The 20279-nt window shown below is 63.0% G+C and overlaps 1 protein-coding gene and 1 long non-coding RNA gene across 15 annotated transcripts in view; one reads left to right on the top strand and one right to left on the bottom strand.

Moving 5' to 3' along the window:
• Positions 1 to 1278, bottom strand: part of FBRSL1 (fibrosin like 1) — a 79313-nt gene extending 78035 nt beyond the window's left edge. For 4 of the 11 annotated variants that reach the window (XM_023241243.2, XM_023241239.2, XM_023241246.2 and 1 more), the window contains exon 1: positions 871 to 1264. In XM_023241243.2, the coding sequence (XP_023097011.1) occupies positions 871 to 1149 (279 nt within the window). In that variant the 5' untranslated portion in view covers positions 1150 to 1264. Of the gene's footprint in view, positions 1 to 870 lie in introns of all 11 variants that reach the window. The other 7 variants (XM_023241244.2, XM_023241247.2, XM_023241242.2 and 4 more) reach the window with 5 other exon arrangements.
• A 9742-nt stretch (positions 1279 to 11020) lies between these two features.
• LOC123381284 lies at positions 11021 to 13378 on the top strand. Of its 4 annotated transcripts, none has more exons than XR_006588116.1 (3): positions 11021 to 11184; positions 12573 to 12613; positions 12721 to 13378. It is a non-coding gene; the product is annotated as an uncharacterized LOC123381284 (long non-coding RNA). The 4 variants fall into 4 exon arrangements; XR_006588117.1 differs by having other exon boundaries at positions 11031 to 11184; positions 12570 to 12613; XR_006588119.1 differs by having other exon boundaries at positions 11047 to 11184; positions 12570 to 12613; positions 13001 to 13378.
• Positions 13379 to 20279: the final 6901 nt, after the last annotated feature.

Genomic DNA, 20279 nt, shown 5'->3' on the forward strand with positions numbered 1-20279 from the left:
CCCTGGGCCACCTCTCCTTGGCGGCCAGCCTCTGACACTCAGACTGTCCACAGACCTGGAGGACCTTAGGGACAGGGTGCGCTGCAGGGGCCTGCAAGGTAGGCCTGTCCCCTCTCCCAAAGCTCAGCCTCTGACTGGGGATCCCAGGCCACTGGCCCCAAGGCCCAGGAAAAGGAAGGGGGCTGTGAACTGAGCCATCTCTGGGACCCCAAACGCAGCAGATGCCGGCCTTCCCAAATAAGAGCTGCATGGGGCCCCTGCAGGGTGTGGGGCTGGCCAGCACGCCGACATCGCTCTAGGAGACAGGGGCTCCCCACTCGCCAGATCTCTAACAGTCAGCATTCATGTCCTTCTCCACTCACCTGGGTCCATGCAAGAAGGGCAGTATTTGCTGAACAAATAACTCAGAGGATAACTCGGCCATACAAACAATATTTTTTGCCACCCTATTTACCAGCCGGTGAAGACACAACCGGGAGGGAGGTCTTAGATATTACCCCTCCCCCTCCGTCTAAACAAAAACCTCCAAGAGGACGAAAGGAACAGGAAGAACCTCAAAGTATCCATTCCACGACTGCCTTCACCACCGCCAGCAGCGCTCCCCTCCCCGGCACGTCCTGAGCCGGATGAAGTGAGATTTTGGAAAAAGAAACAGCTGAAAACAGGCGAGTGTGCAACCAGACGGCCTTCAGTTTGGACAGTGTAATTTAGACACTCTTCTCGCTCGCGGCTCCAGACACGAACACCCGCTGCAACCACCGCAGGCGGCCGGGCCCTCCCGGAGCCACCTGCGAGGCGCGCGGGCCCCGGGCGGCCCCGCGGGGTGGGTGTGCCGCCGCCCCAGGCGCGCCCGCCCGCCGCCCCACCTACCTCCAAGGCCTCCAGCGTGCTGAAGCTGGCGATGGCGAAGCCGTCGATGACCTCCTCCTCCTGCGAGCTGGACTCGCGGCGGCGGCGGCGCGGGGGGCGCACGGCGGCGGCGCGGGGCGGGGGCGCGCGGGGCAGGCCCGCGTTCTCCTTGCCAGGCCCGGGCTCGGTCTCGTCGCCCGACGACGCGCTCTGGTCACGGGCGTCGCGGGCCGCCTCCCGGCGCCGGCCGCGGTCCCGCTGCGCGCGCGAGCGCCGGCTCTGGCGGACCTTGGCCTCCATGGTGCGCGGTGACCTTGCGGCCGCGCCGTCGGGCTCCCGCGCTCCCGCTGCCGCTGCCGCTGCGCTACGCGGCGCCGCCGGGCTCGGTGCGGGCCGCGCGGGCTCGGGCCCTGGGCGGCGGCGGGCGGCGGGCCGGGCCGGGCATGCCGCGCGGCGTTCCTCAGCCCCGGGCCCGGCGCGGCCTGGGAGCCCCGGCGCGGGCGGCCGCGCGCATCGGCGGGGCGGCCGGCGCTCAGCGGCCGTCGGCCGCGGCCCCGGGGGCGCGCCTCATGCGCGGCGGGCGGCGACGGCGGCGGGCGGAGCGCGGGCGGGGCGGGTCCCGAGCTGAGGCGCCGTGGCTCGTGAGGCTGAGGCGGCGGCGGCGGCGGCAGCGGCAGCGGCGGCGGAGCCTGGAGCAGATAACAACTGACGTACTTCCGCCCGGCAGCCAGCGCCAGAGGAAGTGGGCGCTCCGGCGGAGCCCAGAGCCGGCCCCGCCCAGGCCCCGCCCCGACCGCGCCCCGGCCCCGCCCCCCCCTCGGCGCGCCGCGGGCCCTACCGCGCTAAGGCTCCGCCCCAGGCGCCGTCCGCCCCGCCCAGGCCGGCCTCGCCCCGCCCCCTTCACCCGAGGCCCCGCCCCTCCATGCACCGCCCCGCCCTTTCAGGCTCCGCCTCTCGGGGAGGGAGCTGGGAGGCCCCGCCTCTTCCCGCCCCTATGCCTGCACCTGGACTGGCACGTCTTCACGTGGGAGGTGCCGGGTCCAGGGGGTCTCTGCGCCTTTCCAGGCTGGGTCTCATGCCGGAAAAGTGGGGCCTCTCCAGCCAAACCAGACACGTGGGCCGATGGGGCAAGCTCCCCGTCACACCCGGGCTGGGGCTGTGGTGGGGTGCGAAGCATGGGGCTTCTTAGTCCCCGCTCCCGATGGGGAGGGCATCATCAATGCCACTGCTGATATGGGGGCGGGGCTGGGGTATTACTGGAGGAGTTCTCGCAGACCCTAGAAGTCCTGCCCACGTGTGTAGGGATGTGCGTGGAAGGGGAACGGACCGCCGCGGCCCAGAGAGCGAGTGTGTGAAGGCCCAGTGCACGTTTCCCAGCCTTCCACTACTCCGTCCCCCAGTCTAAGCCGTCTCTCCGTGTGCCCCCTGCCCCTCTCCCTGGGGGTCTCCTGCAGGCTCTCAGCTCCAGGTAGCCTCCAGTGCTCCCCGCCCAGGTGGAGCCCTGACTTCCTGTTGCGGTTCTAGGTCAGGCTGCTCAGACTTTACAGTAAGGCGGCTCTCCCAAGGCCAGAGGAACCCAGAATGTACCGTAGAGACTGCCTCACTGATGCCACAGGGCTGCCTGGTTTGCATAGAGATAGCAGTTTGGGCCGCAGGGGTTGAGTGCTACAGCGGAGCAGGAACTGATGGCAAGGGGTGGCTGAAGAGTTGAAAGCTACATGAGCTTCCTCTTTCCCCAACAAGAGACCGCCTGGGGTAAGGAGGGACACGCAGGTGGGGAGAGGCCGTCCGTTTTCTTCAATCGTAAGCTCATTAATTCATTCAGCACATATTTACCAAATGCACTACGTCCAGTCCAGGCACCAGCACCGTCTGTGATGCTGTGACGGAGGAGACAGATGGCCCTTTCAGAAGTGGGAGGGAACATGAGCACCGAGCCAAATAAGATAATATCTAATGATAACATGAAGAAAACTGAAAAGGGAGCTGTCATAGGAAGTGAGTATTGGGTGGTCCCAGAATGCCTCCGAGTGAGGATCTGAGCTGAGACCTGCAAGATGGGAAGGAGCTGACTGGCCGTGCACAGAACTGGGGAACCATGTTTCCCTGCAGAGAGCACAGCCTCTGCAAAGGCACTGAGGCGGGGAAGCATTTGCTGGTGTGCGTGGAGAGTGAAGGAAACACAATGGATGAGCTCTGGAAGGTGCCCCTTTGCTTGATGAGGAAGCACTGCCCTGGGCAAGGCTGGAGGGATGTTCTACTGTCCTCCCCTACAGGAGCTTGGGCTTTCAGTCTGTATGATCCCGACATGGGAGGGAGGGGCAGGGAGGTGTGTGGTCTGGGGGCCCTGTTGGCCGGGCTGTCCCTGGGGGCAGTTGGGAAGGCAGCTCCACATACTCTGGGTGCAGGGTCAGGACTCTCAGGCCCCTGAACTGCCAGCCTCCAATCCACCCCGGCCCCTCCCCTCCCCCCTCCTAACCTTCCTAGGGTGGGGGCAGGGCTCCCCTTCCTTTCTTCGCATTCCGGGTTTTGTTATGAAAACTCTGAATTCCATCAGCATCATCCCTAGTGATTTGTAAGAACCTCATCAGGAAGACAGAAATGGAACCCGAATGTCTGTTTCTTCTTCCTTAGTTCCCCCTGAAGACAGAAGACCAGAAAATGTGGGTGTGGGAGGGTGTCCCAGGATAGCGCCTCAGGATTTCATTTGGATACAGGCTTTGGGTCCATGGCCTGTTCCAAGGGCTCTATACCTGCTCTGGAGGGTACAGAGACCCACCTACACCCAGCCTGGCGCTTTCTATGGGACCTCTCCCGTCTCCCCTTCCCCACCCTCCTAGAATGAGGCTGCGCTGGGCAGGGCAGGCCTAGAAGCAGACTGGGTGAACCATCTCACTCCTCCGGCCCGGGGTCCCTGCTCTGAACAGGGCGGGCGGTGATGACCCTGCTCCCTGCAGCGGGTTGTCTGCGGGTTCAGAGAGCTCCCCAGCTCTGAAGCTGTCAACCACGTGGGCCTGGGAGACTCATGGGCATACATCGCCGGGCCCCGGAGTTCCAGGGTCATCCGGTCCCACGTGGCACTTGAGAATCTGCAGTGGGGAGCACACTTGGGGAAACACGGGTTTCCGCACCACCGGAGCACCTGGCACGTAGGAGGGCTTGCACATGAGTGCCGCCCCTTGTTCACGTGAAGCCACCAGCGTCCCTGAGGACGGGATCCTGGAACTCACCCCCTGCCCCCACCTCCCCCAGGCCATCCCCACCAGGGCCGGGCTCTTGATGACCGTGATAGCCTGCATCTTCTTTCTGCCCTAGTTCTGGGCATCTCACTGGCTCCCTCCCAGGCCCCTGGGGCTTGGCTTCTGCCCTACTGCCAGCCCAGGTCCCTGCTGTCCCTTCGTCGCGTCCCTGAGGACCGTCCTTCCCAGTGCAATAAGGGCAGAGGGGTCCTCCCCTCCCCACAGGCAGGAACGCTGTCTCCACCGCCACCACCCCTCCACCCCTCCACCCCCTCTGCCCTAGGAGCGCTGGCCCAGCACGGCGGCCCCGAAGCCCAGCCCTCACCTGGTCACTGCACGTGGCACTGCGCCCTCCCCAGCAGAGCTCCGGGAGGCATTGCCGACAAGTAGCTCCTTCCAGGACAGCCCGGCTGCGTCAGCCCCATCAATCTTTGAGGTTGGCTTTTGCTTCAGAGTCACTGCTCCTCTGTAAGGCTGGGAGCAAAGTTAATTGACATGAAATTGTATTCAAAATTCAATTTGCTCTCACAGATCCGATTCAGGCCCTATAAATCACCAGAGCCAGCTTGCTCCTTTGGGGTTCAGACATGCTTTTTGCTTGCAGGGTGACAGCTGGAAAACGTGTTCTGGCTAACAGGCTGGCCCCTGGTGCCGCATCTGTGAACCAGAGGTTTGGTCTACCCTGCAGAGCCTTCCCGGTATGCGTCCCACCTCCTTCAGGTCATGGCACGTCAGTGTATTTGAGACCATTTCTGTGGCTGCAGTCTCGGTTGGGGGGGGGGGTTAGCTCATGGAGATGCCCCTCGTCCCCTAGCCATTCCCCTCTGTCTCCTAGCCGTCCCCTAGCCAAGGGTGGGCAGATACGACAGCTCCTCTGAGAAAACTGCAGAACACACACTGCTCAGAATGCCCTAGGACTTGAAAACATCAACATGTTTTTCTTGCTCCCAGGGCTGTAGGTTGACCTGAGGGGCTCTGCTCCAGGCCATGGGTCGCATTCAGACCCCCAAGGGTCTCTCTCCTCTCTCTTCCTGTCTCTCTCTCTCTCTCTCTGGAACCCAGGTGGCAAGAGATGAGCTACGTGGGTCATTCTCTCTGCCAAACCCTCAGGGCCAAGCAAACCACACAGATACCCTGAAAGCCTCTTCTCTAAGCCTGGCATCTTGTCTGTTCATATACGATGCCAAGCAAGTCAGGTGGCCGAGACCGTCCCACACGGTCGGTCGGAAGCCTGTGCCTGCCGCTGAGGGGGGGGGGGGGGGCAGGGGGGCTGGTAATGCAGAGTCACGTGGCAGGGAATGGGTGTGGCTCTGTGACAGAGGAAGTAAACATTTGGGGACTATTTTCCCATTTGTCACAGCCTGTTCCTGGAATCCCAATCTGTCTTGAGCCCTGTATTCAAGAGACTGAACTTTGGGGTGCACCCATCCCAAATGCTCCCCTTCCCCTAATTCCTGCTCCTCAGGACCTGCTCTGTGGTCAGTTTCTGAGGCTGCTCCTGCCCTGGGGGCTCCCCACATCCTGCCCCTCCCCCCCCCATCCACACCCTCAGTCACCGGTCCTGACACCGCATTCCCTCCCGGAGGCCAGTGGCTGCCTTCCTGCTGAGCAGGGAGCCCGTGTGAGAAACCACCTGCATGTCCTGGCAGGCAGAAGTGAAAGCAGGGCCGATTCACCCCAGAGGGCCTGCAAGGCACCCAGGTTTGCCCCAGTCGCACACGGAGCTGGGATCCACGGTGCCCTGCCCCCAAGCTGGCCAGGGCAGCTCCAGGCCTGCAGCCAGAGGGCTCCCGTCCACCTCCTGCCACCTCTCGGTCCCCATGAGGTGAGGGCTCTGTGGGGTAGTTGTCATGTGGGTGGAGGCGGCTTGGGTTTGTCTGGAGTATTTTCACAGCGGCTGCCGGCCACCCTGGAGACAGGCCCACGCCCAGCCTCCTGTCCCCACCGCCTGGTCCCTCTGTCATAGCAGGCCAGGAACCCAGTCCCACAGACGGTACCCCCGAGGCCTCTCCAGCACGAGTGCCCTCTCCTGCTCTCCTCTGTGAGCGCGTCTGTCCCAGAAGAGCGGCCTTAGGCCCGACTCGGTGCCAGCGCACAGCGGGGGCCGTAAGCAAAGTGTGCTTTGAGCGGTCATCGCGGCTCTCTGGCCGTCCTTGGACGGTGCTTTCCAGCCGGCCTTGCCCTGGGCCAGGAGAGAGAGGTTCCTGGGAGGAAGCAGTGTCTGCAGGGGGTGTTTGCAGGGCAGGGAGGTCCCGGCCTGCGTGGTCTGAGTGGTGCTGACAGCAGGCTGGGCCTGTGAGAGGCAGGAGAGGGACAGACGCCCTGGACTCACCGGGCTCTGACCATGGAAGTCGACAGAAAGCCCAAACCCGAACTGGCTGAGTCCACAGTGGTGCTTCAGAGTATACCTGGGCCATAAGTAGGACCAGCTCAAGAGACTGGCTTTGCCGGGGAGGTGAGGGCTGCCGTGGCGTCGGCCTGCCAAGTTCAAGGTCAATGGTCACAGTTTTTTCAGACCCTTCAGAGGGAGCCCGGCCTGGCTGACACCTTGATCTAGGACCTCCATCTCCAGAACCGTGACAGAGCAGGTGTCTCTCGTTCTAAGCCACCCAGTCTGTGGCCACGGGAGATGACCGCAGGCCTGTACCTGCCTGGCGCCCCCACCTGGGCCTGGCCACGCCTTGCCTTGGTCCGTGGCAGGGATAGAAGCAGCTGTGTGCCCACTCTGAGCCCAGACTTGAGAGACCCTGTGTTCCTGCCTGTTGTCCTGTGCCTCTGCCATGGCCTTGAGGATGGTGTGACCAGGCTGGCCTGCTGGTCCCAGACACCAGGGACTAATGCTGTGGTCACTGTGCCCAGGCCTCACCCTGGAGTGAGTCCAGTTGACATGAATGGGCACAGCCCACATTCAGAAATATGAACCATAGACATGGGTTGTCCAAAGCTGCCAGGATCCTGGGGTGCTTGTTACTCAGCACTTTTGTGGGCTTGCTGACAGGTGCAGGTGGGGGTGAGGCATGGAGGGGCCAGGCAGCCATGTGGGGAAAGACCTTGCGTAGCTCCTGCAAGGTGGCCGGGTGCCTTTGGGCATAGACTGTGCTGAGCCCACCTCTCGGGGACCGAAACATTTCTGCTCTGTCAGCCTAGGCTATAGGGACAAGCAAGCCATGGGTGACTTTCAGAACATCTATGTTGTGCCGGGATGGGAGTGGCGATCTCAAGAGAGGCAGACCTGGCCCCCCAGGCCCTGCGATCGGCGATCGGTCGGCGGAGGCAAGTACTTAGCAGATCATTGCACTCCAAGTTACCGATTCCTTTCATCTTTCAGTTTCCGCAGGGCAGAGGTGACAAAGCCACCTTTGACTTTGTGGAAGTGAGCGAGGAAGCACAAACCCCTCTTCCAGGGAGTGAGTGTGACCGTGAGGGAGAACATGACGTGGACGGTAGCTGGGCGGGACTGTGGGGCCGTGTGGCCGTGTGACAATAATGACGCTGATGATACTGACGGCTATCAGTTGCTGGGAACTTATTATTACCAGATATGATTCCAAACACTTCCTTATGTTAACTCTTTTAACCTTTACGAGACTTTTAGTTGGTAGGTCGTGGTGGTAACTGATTCTTAATAGCAATTCTTCATAGTCTCCCAGCAGAAAAGTGTTGCATGTTACCCATGCAACAAGCAAGAAACAGAACATTGCTCCCGGCACTGGCTTTGCTTTTCTTACTTGCTGCTTTACGGATACACCATGGCTGCTGCAGCACCAGTCATCATGTCCGCACTCCAAAGGCCTACGCAGAGAGGAAAGCAAACTGGGTGCCAGTCCCAGGAGTTGTCATGGATCAGAACGTAGTCTCGTGGACATTAATTGTTGTAAAGGGGGCTGGGAAAATGAAAATCTGGCAAGGGGCGGGGTGGGGGAGGACTTTACTATGTCTGCCTTAAACCAAGTGTGATTCGTCATAAGGCCAAAGGAAGACGGCCATCTTTCCTGTGGTCAAGGGGTTTCTGCCTCTGAGGGAACACATGGGGCTAGGGGAGCAGGGGAGCAGGCTGTTTGGGGACAGGGCGCACTGCCCCATCATGCTGATTTGGTAACAGCACCCTCATTTTCCTCTGGCGTCACTCTCCTATACCCATTTGGTGAAATTAGGGGGGTGTTAATTCCATCCCTGGCTCCAGGTGTAAGCTCATCAGTCAGTTTTGCCAGTGGAAAAATCCCATTTCCTTGTCCCCAGTGATGGGTCCAGGCGTGGGTGGCCATCCTCGGAAGGGACGATCACTCTTTCCGTCAGGGTTTGGAGGCAGGTGGGTGTCAGCTGGGGCTTCTGGCTGCCACGTTGCCATCACGAGGGGAGGAGTGCCTACTCCGGAAGGGATCCCACACGGAGCACAGCTGAGCAAGGAGACGGAGGGAACTACGTCCTGAAGACGCTTTTAACTTCTGGATCCCGCTGTGCCTGAGGCCAGAACGTCCCATGGACTTTACAGACACACGATTCAATGCATTCCCTTTTCGTTCAGGCCAGTTTACGTTGAGTTTTCCGCCACAAGCACAGCAGAGTGCTGTCGGAGATGACCCTGTCACCTGTCAGAAGGCCCTGCAAGCCACAGGGCCCGGGTGGGGGGTGGGGGGTGGGGGGTGGGGCCCGGGTTTTCTAGTTCCTGTGCCTCGAGGCGTGATGCTCCTCCCCAGGCCCCTGACTGCCCTCAGGCAGGGCTGCTGCTCTGGCGGGCAGTGGCCCCAGGGAGTGGGCACCTGCAGCTGTCAGGCACCAGGCTGGCTTTTGTTTCTTTGTTTATCCGGCGAATGCTTCCTGAGCTCGGTGGGGCTTCTGAGGTCCGGCAGGACAGCATTTGTATTTGCCAGCTCTTTTTTTCCCAGACGCCCAGCCTCGGCGTGGGTGAGGGACGTGGGTGTGAGGGCACCTCGGGCTGCCGGCGTCAGTGCTCCTTGCTAGCTGTTTCCTGCTTCACGGCTCACCTAATGCAGCTGCGAGGGGCCGGGCTACGCCGTGGCCACCTGCTCTGGTTGCCTGGGTAACAGTGTACCCCTCGCCTGGCGGGGGCGGGGGGTGGGGAGGCGATGGGGCTCTGCTCCACGCGGTGATTCAGGGGTCCGGGCACATGGAGCGTCTGCCACGGCCCCAGCTGTGAAAGGGAGCCCAGAGGGAGCCCCCCGATGTGCGATGCCCGGTCCCCGAGGTGACACGTGACAGGAGCAGCCACAGGAGCCCCCCAGATACAAGAGGAAGCCGGGAACTGGGGGGCCAGCGGCTACCTCTGCAGCAGCGGGTAACGGTGCTGGTGTGTGGACGGCCCCGATGCACACCGGCTGCTGCTCCTGTCTTTGTAAACTGCCAGACTCACACTCGGAGGCTCTGTTTTCTGGGCCCTCGGAGATCAGGCAAGGTCTGAGTTTCAGGGTGGTTCAGGTCAGCGTTCCCCCTGAGCACCCCCTCTGCGCTGGTTCCTCTGTGGGAGACACCAGACACCGTCCCCGCCTGCGACACGGAGTCTCTGTTTCAAAGCTTCCGAACCTGATCTGATTTCCGCCGCAGGCTCGCCTGTTTGGTAGGAGGGGGTCGCTCGCCAAGGTGCTTGAACACCCGCGGGCAGATGGGACCTTCCTCTGCCGCAGTCCCCACCCCTCCCTCTTCCCTTCCCCCCGTGTGCCTGGCCTGCCTGCCTCCTGTCCATCTGCACAGGCGTCTGTGGTGCTGGATCCCTTACCTGCCTGTTCAGTTTACTCTCCAGGCCTCGCTTCAGGTATTTCCAGAGAGTTCCCCAAACCATGACTTAGCCTGCTCCGAGATGACCTTTAGAGATTCAGGCTGAGGATCGTCACTCCGGATACAGGCTGGAGCCTAAGTGCTCGGCATGCCCGGAGCTGTGCAGAGCACCACCAGCGTGGGCGCAATGCTGGCCCCACTCAGGAGCCTGGCCACCACGTGACCACCCTGCCCAGTCTTACCTGCCCTCTGTAGAGGCTCGTGGCAATTGCATAGGGCCCTTCCTGTTGGGAAGGACATAAACCCAACTCAACCAGCTTAGGTAACAGGGAGAGACTTGATTCCTGTGGCCGTAGAGCGTAAACCCAGCCTGACCCAGGGGTTCAAATGGTGCCAGCAGGACCCCGCCCGCCTCCATCCGTCCTACTGTCCTCTGTGTCGGCCCCGTTCTTAGCCAGGCTCACACCTGGGGTGGCAACGCGGCCCTCACCCGAAGCTCCAGGGTCACACTCTCTCAGGGCAGTGACTCCAGCAAGACAGTCCTACTAAAATCCCAGGGTTCCCTCTGATTGGACTGACTTGGGCTTCGTGCCCATCCTGGATCAAACACTGATAGGGAGATGATGATGATAACAGTAAGAGTTAGCAGTTTTTAGTGTTTATCAAGTGCGAAGGTACCATGTTTCTATCTAGACGTTTGTCACAACAGCCCAATTACATCAATTTTTTTAATCCTCGTTTTCTACATGAAGAAACTGGAGCAAATGAGTTCGAATAACTTGATTCGTCCTCCACACGGGCCTCCAGCCCACATGTCAAGTAAGAGTGCTGTCCCGCCCGGGGAGAGTCAGGGGAGCACGCTGGAAACTGAGAGCTAGGACGAGCCCTTGCTGGGGGATCTGTATGTTGGCTTCAGGCTCACCTACTCTAGAGGATCACTTCTCCCGATGTCACGCGATGTGGGGACCGGAGGACTTGGCTCACATAAGGCAGTTGGGGGCGGTGGTGGAATTTTCCTCCAACAGGGCAAACTGGATATGGAGCAGCCCCTTCCCCGTCCCTTGAGCCCCCACCTCCGGACGCCCGCGCCAGAGGAGGAAGTGCTGGGGTGTGGGAGAGCCCCTAGCCAGGCTCCCAGACCGTCTCCCACATGAGACTCCCACAGGCTGGGCCCAGGCAGAAGCCAGCCCGGGAAACTCCACGGCAGGGTCAGGACGAGGCGAGGAGTGAATTCCGGGGCAGACAGCTGGGCCAAGATGGAGCGTGAGGGTGGTCACCACGAAGAACTTCCCGGCGGGTTACGTACGGAGACGGCGCCGTTCTCGCCCCGGCGGGGCCGGAGGCTCAGACTTCTGCTAAACAGGTAGGTGTTCAGCCCTCCTTGGTCATCTGTGCGTCCTGACACTTCTCTAAGGTGAAGAGAGGCTGGCGTCACAAGGAAGGACTTTCGAGGTCCTGACAGCCCGGAAGTGGAGAACACTCAGAGTAGGGGCGTTGCGGCATCAGTCCCCATGGCAAAGGAGACCAAGGCCCCCAGGGGGGGACTTATTCAGAGTCTCCCAGGGCGGCGGAGGGGGGCGGGGCGGGGCGTGGATCCAGGATACAGCTCACCTGCACGGATCTTTTTGGAGCCAAAGGGCATTAGTGAGGACTCGGTGAAAAACCCAAGCCCATCAGATGTGAGTGAAAACGGAACTATGTTAGCTAGCACAGGCAAATGGGAATGTCCGGGAGGCTGGCTTCAGGCATGGCTTAATCCAGAGGTCAGCCTGGGCCAACATGTCTGGATCTCCCTGGCTCTGTGCTCAGCTGTTCCTTCCTGATTGTTTGCACTGACCCGGGGGCATTGCTGGCTTGACTAAGGTTACCTGCCCGTACCTGGGCCATCCAGGTCATGAATGGGGGAGACACAGGCCCCCACTGACTTACCAGACCTGGCTTTGGCCATGGTGAGGGTAGGGCCCCTGAGACTGTACTTACGGGGGGGTGGGGGTGCTCCTCAAAGCGGGCTGAGGGGCCTTTAGCAAATGCGGGAGGGAGGCAGCAGGCAGAAAGAGCCCCGTCCCCCACAAAGAGGCTACCGTGCCCCCAACAAACGCGGGGACAGAGCCCCGTCTGCCCCTCCCAGGGGAGGCTCCTGGCCGGAGCGGGTTCCCTGCCGCACGCACGCCCTGGGGGCGGGGCCAGCAGCCCGGCCTGGCCGCAGGGGGGGTCAGGCTGCCAGACAGCCCCTGCGCCCCGAGCTTTCCCACGGCAACGGCTGCACAGCCGACCACTCGTTTCAGCGGTCACTTTATGAGCCTCTCGGAGGAGGCCACACCCCACGTCCCGGAGAGGACAGCGGGCGCCAGGCCGGGGGCGCGTCCACGGTGACTCCACGGAGGGCCGGGCACGGCTGGGACAGGCTGAAGCTCGTTCCTCGTGGACACCTAGGTTCTCCCGGGCGGCCGAGCACGGCTGAGGTCAGGCCTGACGTTTTGTGGGTGGATGACCTCAAGCACTAGCAGTCTGGATGTTGGGCTCCTCATCTGTAGAACACGAAGAATCACGCCCACGCCCTAGGGTGAGGGACACGGCCAGGTGTGGCGATGGAAGCGTCGTTGGGCTCCTCCACTGGGCGCCTTGAGGACAGGCAGGAAGATGCGGGCGCCCGGAGACGACTGAAGTCAGGGACTCGGGTCTAAGAGAGGAAGCGTGTTGGGGAGAAGCAAACCAAACCGAGTCCTCCCTTTTTCCTAATTGATCCAGCAGATCTCGGTCTCCTCGGGACAGAGCCGGGAGCACCGACCCAGGTGAGTGCAGCTGTGGGTGCGTGAGCGACACCAGGTCACGGGCCGGGGGCAGGGAGGGACTCCTGACGGTTGTCGAAGGTGTGGCACTGCCGGTGGGACCCCTACAGGTTACCGGCAGTGGGCCCGGATTCGCTGTAAAGGCACGTGGCAAACTCTAGGCTGACCACCAAAAATTTTTTCCAAGAGATGTTGTTGATACGCTTGAAAGGGATACAGGTGTGTTTGGGGTGCCGGGGGCCCCAGGGTGGCGCCACCCTGGGGGGCCCGGCACACGAGGGACAGGGCCGTGGACGCTGGAGCAGAGACACGGGAGCAGGGAGGGAAGGACGGGGAGACGGGGCTGCAGCCGGTCCAGGGAACAAACACCTTCTGTCTCTGTCCTGCCAGCACTGCCACCAGGGCAGGGGCCCCCGACTCAGCTCGTCAGCTCTGGGGCCGAGCAGGACGGTGAGGCTGGAGACTGGGACGTCCAGACAGAAGTTCCAGGACAAGTACAGGCGAGTGGCCTGCGCCTGTCCTGAGCCCTCGGGGAGGCTGGACCTGTCCTTGGAGGCTGTTCTCTGGGTCTGGGTCTAGCCCCTGGGGTGTTCAGTTACTGCCCTTGTAACCGCCTTGGACAGATTGTCTGCCCGCCCCCCCCCCCCAGCAGCGTTGTGCTCTGTCTCCCACCCCTAGCCCCGGGGGGAACGATGGTGTGCTCTGTCCCGTCCCCCACCCCCACCCCGCCCCCACCCTGGGAACGGCAGTGTGCAAACAGCCAGCCCTGAAAATTTAATAAAATTTACGAACCAATGTTACTCACCTGAAAACTTCAATCGCTCTCCATCCACGACGGCCTTGGGCCGACAGATGGCAGGCCCGCTGCCCCGGGCCCCTCCGGGGGCTGTGGACAGTGCTGGGGCGACTCCGGGGGCTGTGGACAGTGCTGGTACCAGTGGCTACGGCAGTCGGGCCCAAGGGCCTGCACCGATTCCCGGTCCCAGGTGCCCCTCGGAGGCTGACAGAGGGTGAATCCAGGGAGCACCTGCCTGCTGTTCCAGCAAGAGCAGTTTTGGAATGGCCCTGGGGGGCCCAGGGGGTTGTGTACCCTCACAGTTTACATGGGTGGCCTGGGCTGCTTAAGGGCTCCACAGGCTGTGTCCTTCCAGGCGCTCTTGGGCGGGGGGGGGGGCGCTGTGGCCAGAGAGGGACATCGGTCGGCTCGCGGAGGGGCTTGTAGAGCAAGTGCTGTGCGGCTCCATGCAGGGTGGCCACTGGGGGATGGGCGCATGGTGGGATCAGGCTGGACCGTAGGGGGCAGAGCTCTGAAGTGCAGGGCACGGTGCTGGGAGCCGAGGGAATGGACTGTGTGAGGTGAGGCGTGTAGAGAGCATGAGTGGATAGTATGTGGGGAGGGTATGGCAGACGTGGAAGGTATGGGTGGACAGTCCAGTGCCCCGTGTGATCTGAGTCAAGGTCAGACCCACGTGTGACGGGGCCCTCAGCCCCTCAGAGGCCCCCTGCCACGTGCTCGGGATCCAGACGAAGCAGAAGCAGGGTGTCCCTGCGGCCTGGGGGGGACCCGATGTCTGCACAGACCTGACGAAATGTGACATCTGGCTCACACCCGTGACAAAAGCTTTTCTGGGGGGGGGGGGTTTGGGCACGGGCAGAGCGTGTTCAGCCCAGCTCCAGCCTTGCTCTCTGTTGTTGAGACCTGACAGCTTTCCTAGAATCTGGAAGGCCCCCCCCCCTCCCCCGTTTCTCTCCTACCCTCACATCCAACCGGGCTACTCACTGATCGGTCTGTGCTCCGGGCCAGGGTGGGGACCGGGGACTCGTACGGTGAGCACACGGTGTGGGGCCTCCTGATGCCCCAGGGCTGTGCTGCATGCTCACTGGTTGCCCAGACATGGCTGGAGCCCCTGCCGAAGGCCCGCGTTCTGGGCCTGGGACGCAGCTGCACCAGCTGGCCTGCTGGGTGCCACGTCAGGTGCCACAGAGAGAAATAAGGCGGGAGGGGTAAGGGGCGAGCGTGCAGGGAAGGGCCCACTGGGAGGCACCTCGCCTGGAGCAGGTGAGGCCGTGAGCTGGGGCGCCTCGTGTCTGCTGCTCTGCGCCGGGACCGCGGTTACCCCGGCCGTCCTAGAACTCGGCCTGCATCGCGGCACAGACTTGCCCAGGCCTCCCACGCGCAGACGGCCGGCCGGCCGGCCGAGGGCTGCTGAGTCTCCAGCGTGGAGGGAACCAAGTCCTATAAACAAGCAAAGGCAAGAGGCCCGGTGGGAAGCCGGTGCCCGCCCAGAGGGGAGGCGTGGTCGGAGACCCGTCCTTGACCTGCCGTGCACATCGGCACCCCCTCCAGGCGAGGCGCTGGCCTTTGCCGCCGAGCTGGCTGTGGACCAGGGGACAGACGCGCAGGAAGGCCTTAAGGGTTTCCTATTGGCCTAAGCTACCCGGAAGGACTGGCTGGTTCTCAGGCCGGGGGCGCCGGGGGAGAGGCGGGTTTGGGGTGCTACGTTTGTGTCCTGGGGCCACAGTAACAAAGCGCCACCAGCCGCGTGGCTTCAAACAAGAGACATGTCGTGTCTCAGTTCTGGAGGCCAGACATCCGAGATCAATGTGTCCTCAGGGCCGGGCTCCCTCCGGAGAGCCCCGGGGAGGGTCCTTCTTGCCCCGTCCAACTTCTGTCGTATCCCCCGGGTCGCTGACCTGTGCCCAGCTCAGCTTCCTCTTCCATGCAGCCCCGTGGCCCCCCCACCCCCACCTCCCGAGGGATCCCAGGCTCTGGAGTGTGTCTGTGGTGTGGCCGTCCCCGGGTTTGAATAGGAGGGTTAAGGCCACCTCCGCCCCCACATGGACTTTGTTCAGGAGGAAATGTCTAACACCACGTGGTCACTGGAGTAACAATGACAGCCTCTGCGGCTCGCGCACTCTGGGCGCCTTATCCAGTTACCTCCCTGGGGCGCGAGACCACCGAGGAGGCGTCACCGTGCCCGGCTTCCCGTGAAAGCGGACGGTCGGAGCCCGGATCACTCAGCTGCAAGTCATGCTGCTGAGGTTCAGCGGCCCGTGCTCCCCCTTCCAGGCCATTCTGCACGAAGACGGAACAGCAGCCAGAGCGGCACTTGGCAGAGGCCGCGGGCTCTGAGGCGGGGGCAGGAGGCCAGCCGCCCTGGGTCGCGTCGACTGTGGCTTCCAGCCACACCAGCTGTGGCGTGAGGAGAGGGCAGCGGCACTTCCTCTGCCCGCGACGGGGCTTGTCTACACGGCCGTGAGGAGGCCTGGGCACCACAGCCGCCTGAGGCCAGGTCACCTGCTCATCCCTGCATCCGCTCATGAGCGAGGGTGACGGTGCGTGTGCTGTGGGTCAGGCCCCGTTCTGGGCGCTGGTAACCAGCAGAGGCCAAGACGTGAGGGGCCCTGCCCGGCGTGGGGCTTTCACAGGCGGCCTCTGGAGCGACTGTCTCCAAGAATGTCCAGCCGGACACATCAGAGGGAGACACAGGGCCCCCTGCTGAGGCTTCGCAAGGCCAGGGACACTGCAGCCTCTGTGGGAGACGCGATGGAGCCAGGCGGGGCTGGGGTGCAGGCCCCCAGGAGCTCCTTCACCTGGGCACCCGGGGGCTGGGAGCGAGAGAGGAAGGCGAGGCTGAGGGCAGCCAGGGGAGGGGCTGGGGAGCACAGGCTGCAGGGGACAGTCTGGTGGCCTGGATTCCGCCCACTGGTGGGGCCCCGGCCGGCCGGGCAAGAACTTAGCTGCCCTCACGCTGCAGACTTTCAACATCCGTTCAAGTTCCACTGAACGGCGGGGGTGGGGGGGGGGCGGGAGAGTTTTATTTTTTCCCAACACTTCGTCATGAAAGCTTTCAAACACAGAAGCCGAAGGAACGTCCGGGGCAGATCGGCGTGCCCGCCACCCATGCCCCCTCCCTCCGGGCAGCCGGGACAGGCGGCCCAGACAAGTGTCCACAGCCCGGGGGCGAAGAGCCCAGGAGTTTCCTTCCCCTCCTTGTTCCGGGGCCGGAAGCTGAGATCCTGGTGTCACAGGCCGCTGCCCCCCCCCCCCCCCCAGGCCGTTGGCGTCCTTGTCCCGTGGCCGCGGCCCACCTCTGCCTCAAGGTCAGGTGCCCTCCGCCTCTGTGTCCCTGGATTTGGGGCCCACCCTAATCTGGGCTCATAACATAATTGCATCACAAAGACCCTTTTTCCAGATGAAGTCCACGCGCCCCATGGACACCTCTTTTGGGGCCACCAAACGGTCAGCAAGGGCTGGGCCCGGGGGAGGCGGGGCCCTTAGCCCACGAGTAATGACTCACTAAACACCGAGCCTGCCGGGAGGTGCTGGTGCGTGCCGGGCTTTAGGCGCACGCTGGTCACCGCTGCAAATCAAGACGTGGGCCTTGGGACGTGCGGGGGGTAGGCTGAGGGCTGCGGATGTCGGGGTGACCCGGTGCTCGCCTTGCTCCTCGGCACCGCTCATTTCCGGGCACACACATACGCGGACGATGAAGGTAATTAAACAAAGATGAAAATTTAATTTAAAGCCTGACCTGCAAACAAGAGAGGCCTGGTGTCCCCCGAAAGTCAGTCCTGGGGGGCGGCTGGGGGCAGGTGCAGGAGGCGCTGAGGAGGCGGTTCTCTGTGGCGGGGCTCCCCGGGTTTGCTGTGTGGGGCGCTGGGCCCCAGAAGGGCCGGGATTGAGGGCTGGCTCTGCCTTTGCCTCCCTGATTCCTTCTCGTTCCAGCCGCTACCTCTGACCAGGGGGTGCCAGGCGGCTCCCCAGCTCTCTGAACAGACACGGCCCTGTATGTCCCCGAACGGTGAGGGCGAACCTTGGGTCCGGGCTGTCCACGTGCCCCCCCACCCCCGCCCCAGCAGAGCCAGCAGGGCTCTTGGCTGGGGAGACAAGGCTGGGGACACAGAGAAAACCAAGGGAGGTTCCCGTGTCCACGAGGGCACAGGGCATGGAGCCCACGGACCACTGGGACACGGGCCTCAGGCGACGTTCTCACCCGAAACGATGCTCCGGGGCACGGAGAGAGGGAGCAGTCACCGTCCCTGCTGCTTACCTAATCAGCACGGACTTGTGGCTCGGAGCGGCGCGTCTGGGGTCAGACGTCCGAGGCCCACGCGTGGGCCGGGCTGGTCCCTCCCGAGGCTCTGGGGGGAGCGCACCCCCCGCCCCGTGTGCTTTCTGGATGCTGCCCTCATCCTCGGCTCTGCGTCACCCCAGCCTCTGCTGCGGCCTCGACCCCTTCCGGGCCTCACCCTCCCACCTCCGACGGTAAGGGCCCTCTGGGTGACTGGGCCCCTCCCCCGGTCATCCAAGACAGTCTCCCACCAAGGAACCTTAGTTTAACAATGTCTTCAAAGGCCCTTTGCCTGACAATCTGACGTATTCACGTTATTAGCACACAGAGCAGGACCTGGTGTCCCTGGGACTCTCCTGCCCACCACACCTGAGTGACACAGAGCCTCACTGGACATTGAAACACGTGCATTTTAGGGGCGCCTGGGTGGCTCGGTCGGTTGAGCGTCCAACTTCGGCTCAGGCCATGATCTCGTGGTTTGTGAGTTCGAGCCCCGCGTCGGGCTCTGTGCTGACGGCTCGGAGCCTGGAGCCTGCTTCGGATTCTGTGTCTCCCTCTCTCTCTGCCCCTCCCCTGTTCATGCTCTGTCTTTCTCTGTCTCAAAAATAAATAAAAACATTAAAAAAAAAAAGAAAAAAAACACGTGCATTTTAGCAGTATGTTTGGCAGACTTTCGACGTGTTCTGGGGTGAGCTGCAGCCGCTGAGGCCGGCGGGAGGGAGGCGTGGCCCCGCCCTGTGCCAGTCATGAAGGCGGTGGGGGGGGGGTCCCCCAGAGAGAGACCCAAGGGCCGTGCCAACAACGTCGTTTCCCACCTTGAGGACAGGGGGCGCCGTGCTGCGCGTGGCCTCGGATGAGTTAGTGACCGCCCTATGTCCCCGATTCCTCACCAGGAACAGTCTGCCTCGGAAGGGGAGCGAGGGCTGAGGCAGGGTGACACTGGCACGGCAGGTGCACCTCCAGGCACGCCGACAGAGCCCCCCCACCCGTGTGCTCTCCTCCCGTCCGCGTGCAGTGGAACCTGGCGGGCTCGTGCCCTGGCCACAGCAGCCCCGCGACGCCTCCTCTCCCAGGACATCCACGCTCAGGGCCAGCCACCCTGCTGAGAGGAAGCCCCAGCAGCCCACGTGGGGAGAGGCCACGGGGGTGGGGGAGGAACCAAGCCCTCGGCCCCCAGCCACTCCCCGCGGACGTGCACCCTCAGCCTGGCCAAGCTCCTCTGGTGACCGAGTCCCGGGCAGAGACGTGCGGGTTCACGAGTGAAAGAAATGAGTGTGGCGGACTGAGCCGCCGGGTTTCGGGGTGGCTGGTCTGGCGGCGGCAGAAAAGCGATGCACCACGGAACACCGAGCACCGTGTGAGCACGAGGTCAGTGCTCGCAAACGTTGGCCGCTCTGGTCGGGAGGCCCGGGGTCACTACCGTCCCAGGGGTCCCGTGACACCACACGACGCTTCCTGGAGGCGGGAGCAAGCGCCGCCTGCCGCCAGCGTCCTGGGGGTCCTGGACCGGGCGAAGGCGTGCAGAGGCGCCTCCAACACGCGGAACCGGGGGGTTCGAGGGACGTTGTCTTCCTGGTGCCTCGTGTCCGACTTCCTTGGGGCGCCGTGTCTCCCTTCTGCGACGGTCTACTCTCCCAGGCCCCCCGCCCCCCAGGGCCCTCGGATGGAGGGGAGGAGGGCTTCCTGTGGCCCTCGCCTCTGCAGCAGAGCCCCGCACGGCCCTGGGCCTGTGGACGGCGTGGACACCTGCCAGCACGTCAGATCGGTGCAGGGGTCTCTCCGGGGGTGACCGTGCCGCCAGGGACACTTTGGTTTTCACATCAGGCGTCTTTCTCCCCCTCTGGGCTCCTCTGCCTCCCCGAGAGGCCTCTTGCGAAGACAGTGGTCCCACCCGCTCATCCGGGATAATCCTATTTTAAGGTCAGCTGATTATCGGCTTTAATTCCATCTGCAGCCTTAATCCCCCTGCCGTGTAACCTAATATATTCATAAATTCTGGGATCAGTGTGGCAGCCAGGCCTCGGCTTAACTTGATCACATCAGCAGAGACTTCTTCCAAATAAGGTTGCATTCAGGTGCTGGGGGTGAGGGCTTGGGCACATTGTTTTGGGGGCCGTCCGCCCCCCCGACGAGAGCTTAGGTGAGCGTGTGACACGCCGTGAGCTCAGCGTGCGCTGGCTGGCCCGGCGGGGCACGCGCAGGGGCCTGGGGCCAGCCTCCTCACCCTCGAGAGCCACCTCACCTGTCTCTGGTGTCTCTGCATGGACCTGGAAGGAGGCCTCCCAGCATGACGGCTGTAAGCCTGACCCGGCTGCCAGCTTGCAGCCGTCGAGGGGCCCCTCCTGCCCCCCCGTCTCTTGCTCTCCAGCCCGCTAACCCGATGGCTTCTGCGGCAGCCGCCTCTGGGCTCCCCAAGGACAGGAGGGTCGTTGAGGCCCCTGAGATCTGGGCCAGGAGCTCGTGTGGCATCCCTCCCCACGTCCTAATGGGCAAGGCTGGACACAAGGCGGGCCCTGATCTGGGCTGGGGCACGTGGACCCCAGCTGACGGGGAGACGGCAAAGTTGCACTGGGAGGGGCCTGAGCGCAGGAGAC

Source organism: Felis catus, chromosome D3 (assembly GCF_018350175.1).
Source record: "Felis catus isolate Fca126 chromosome D3, F.catus_Fca126_mat1.0, whole genome shotgun sequence".
In the NCBI taxonomy this organism is placed as follows: Eukaryota; Metazoa; Chordata; class Mammalia; order Carnivora; family Felidae; genus Felis; species Felis catus.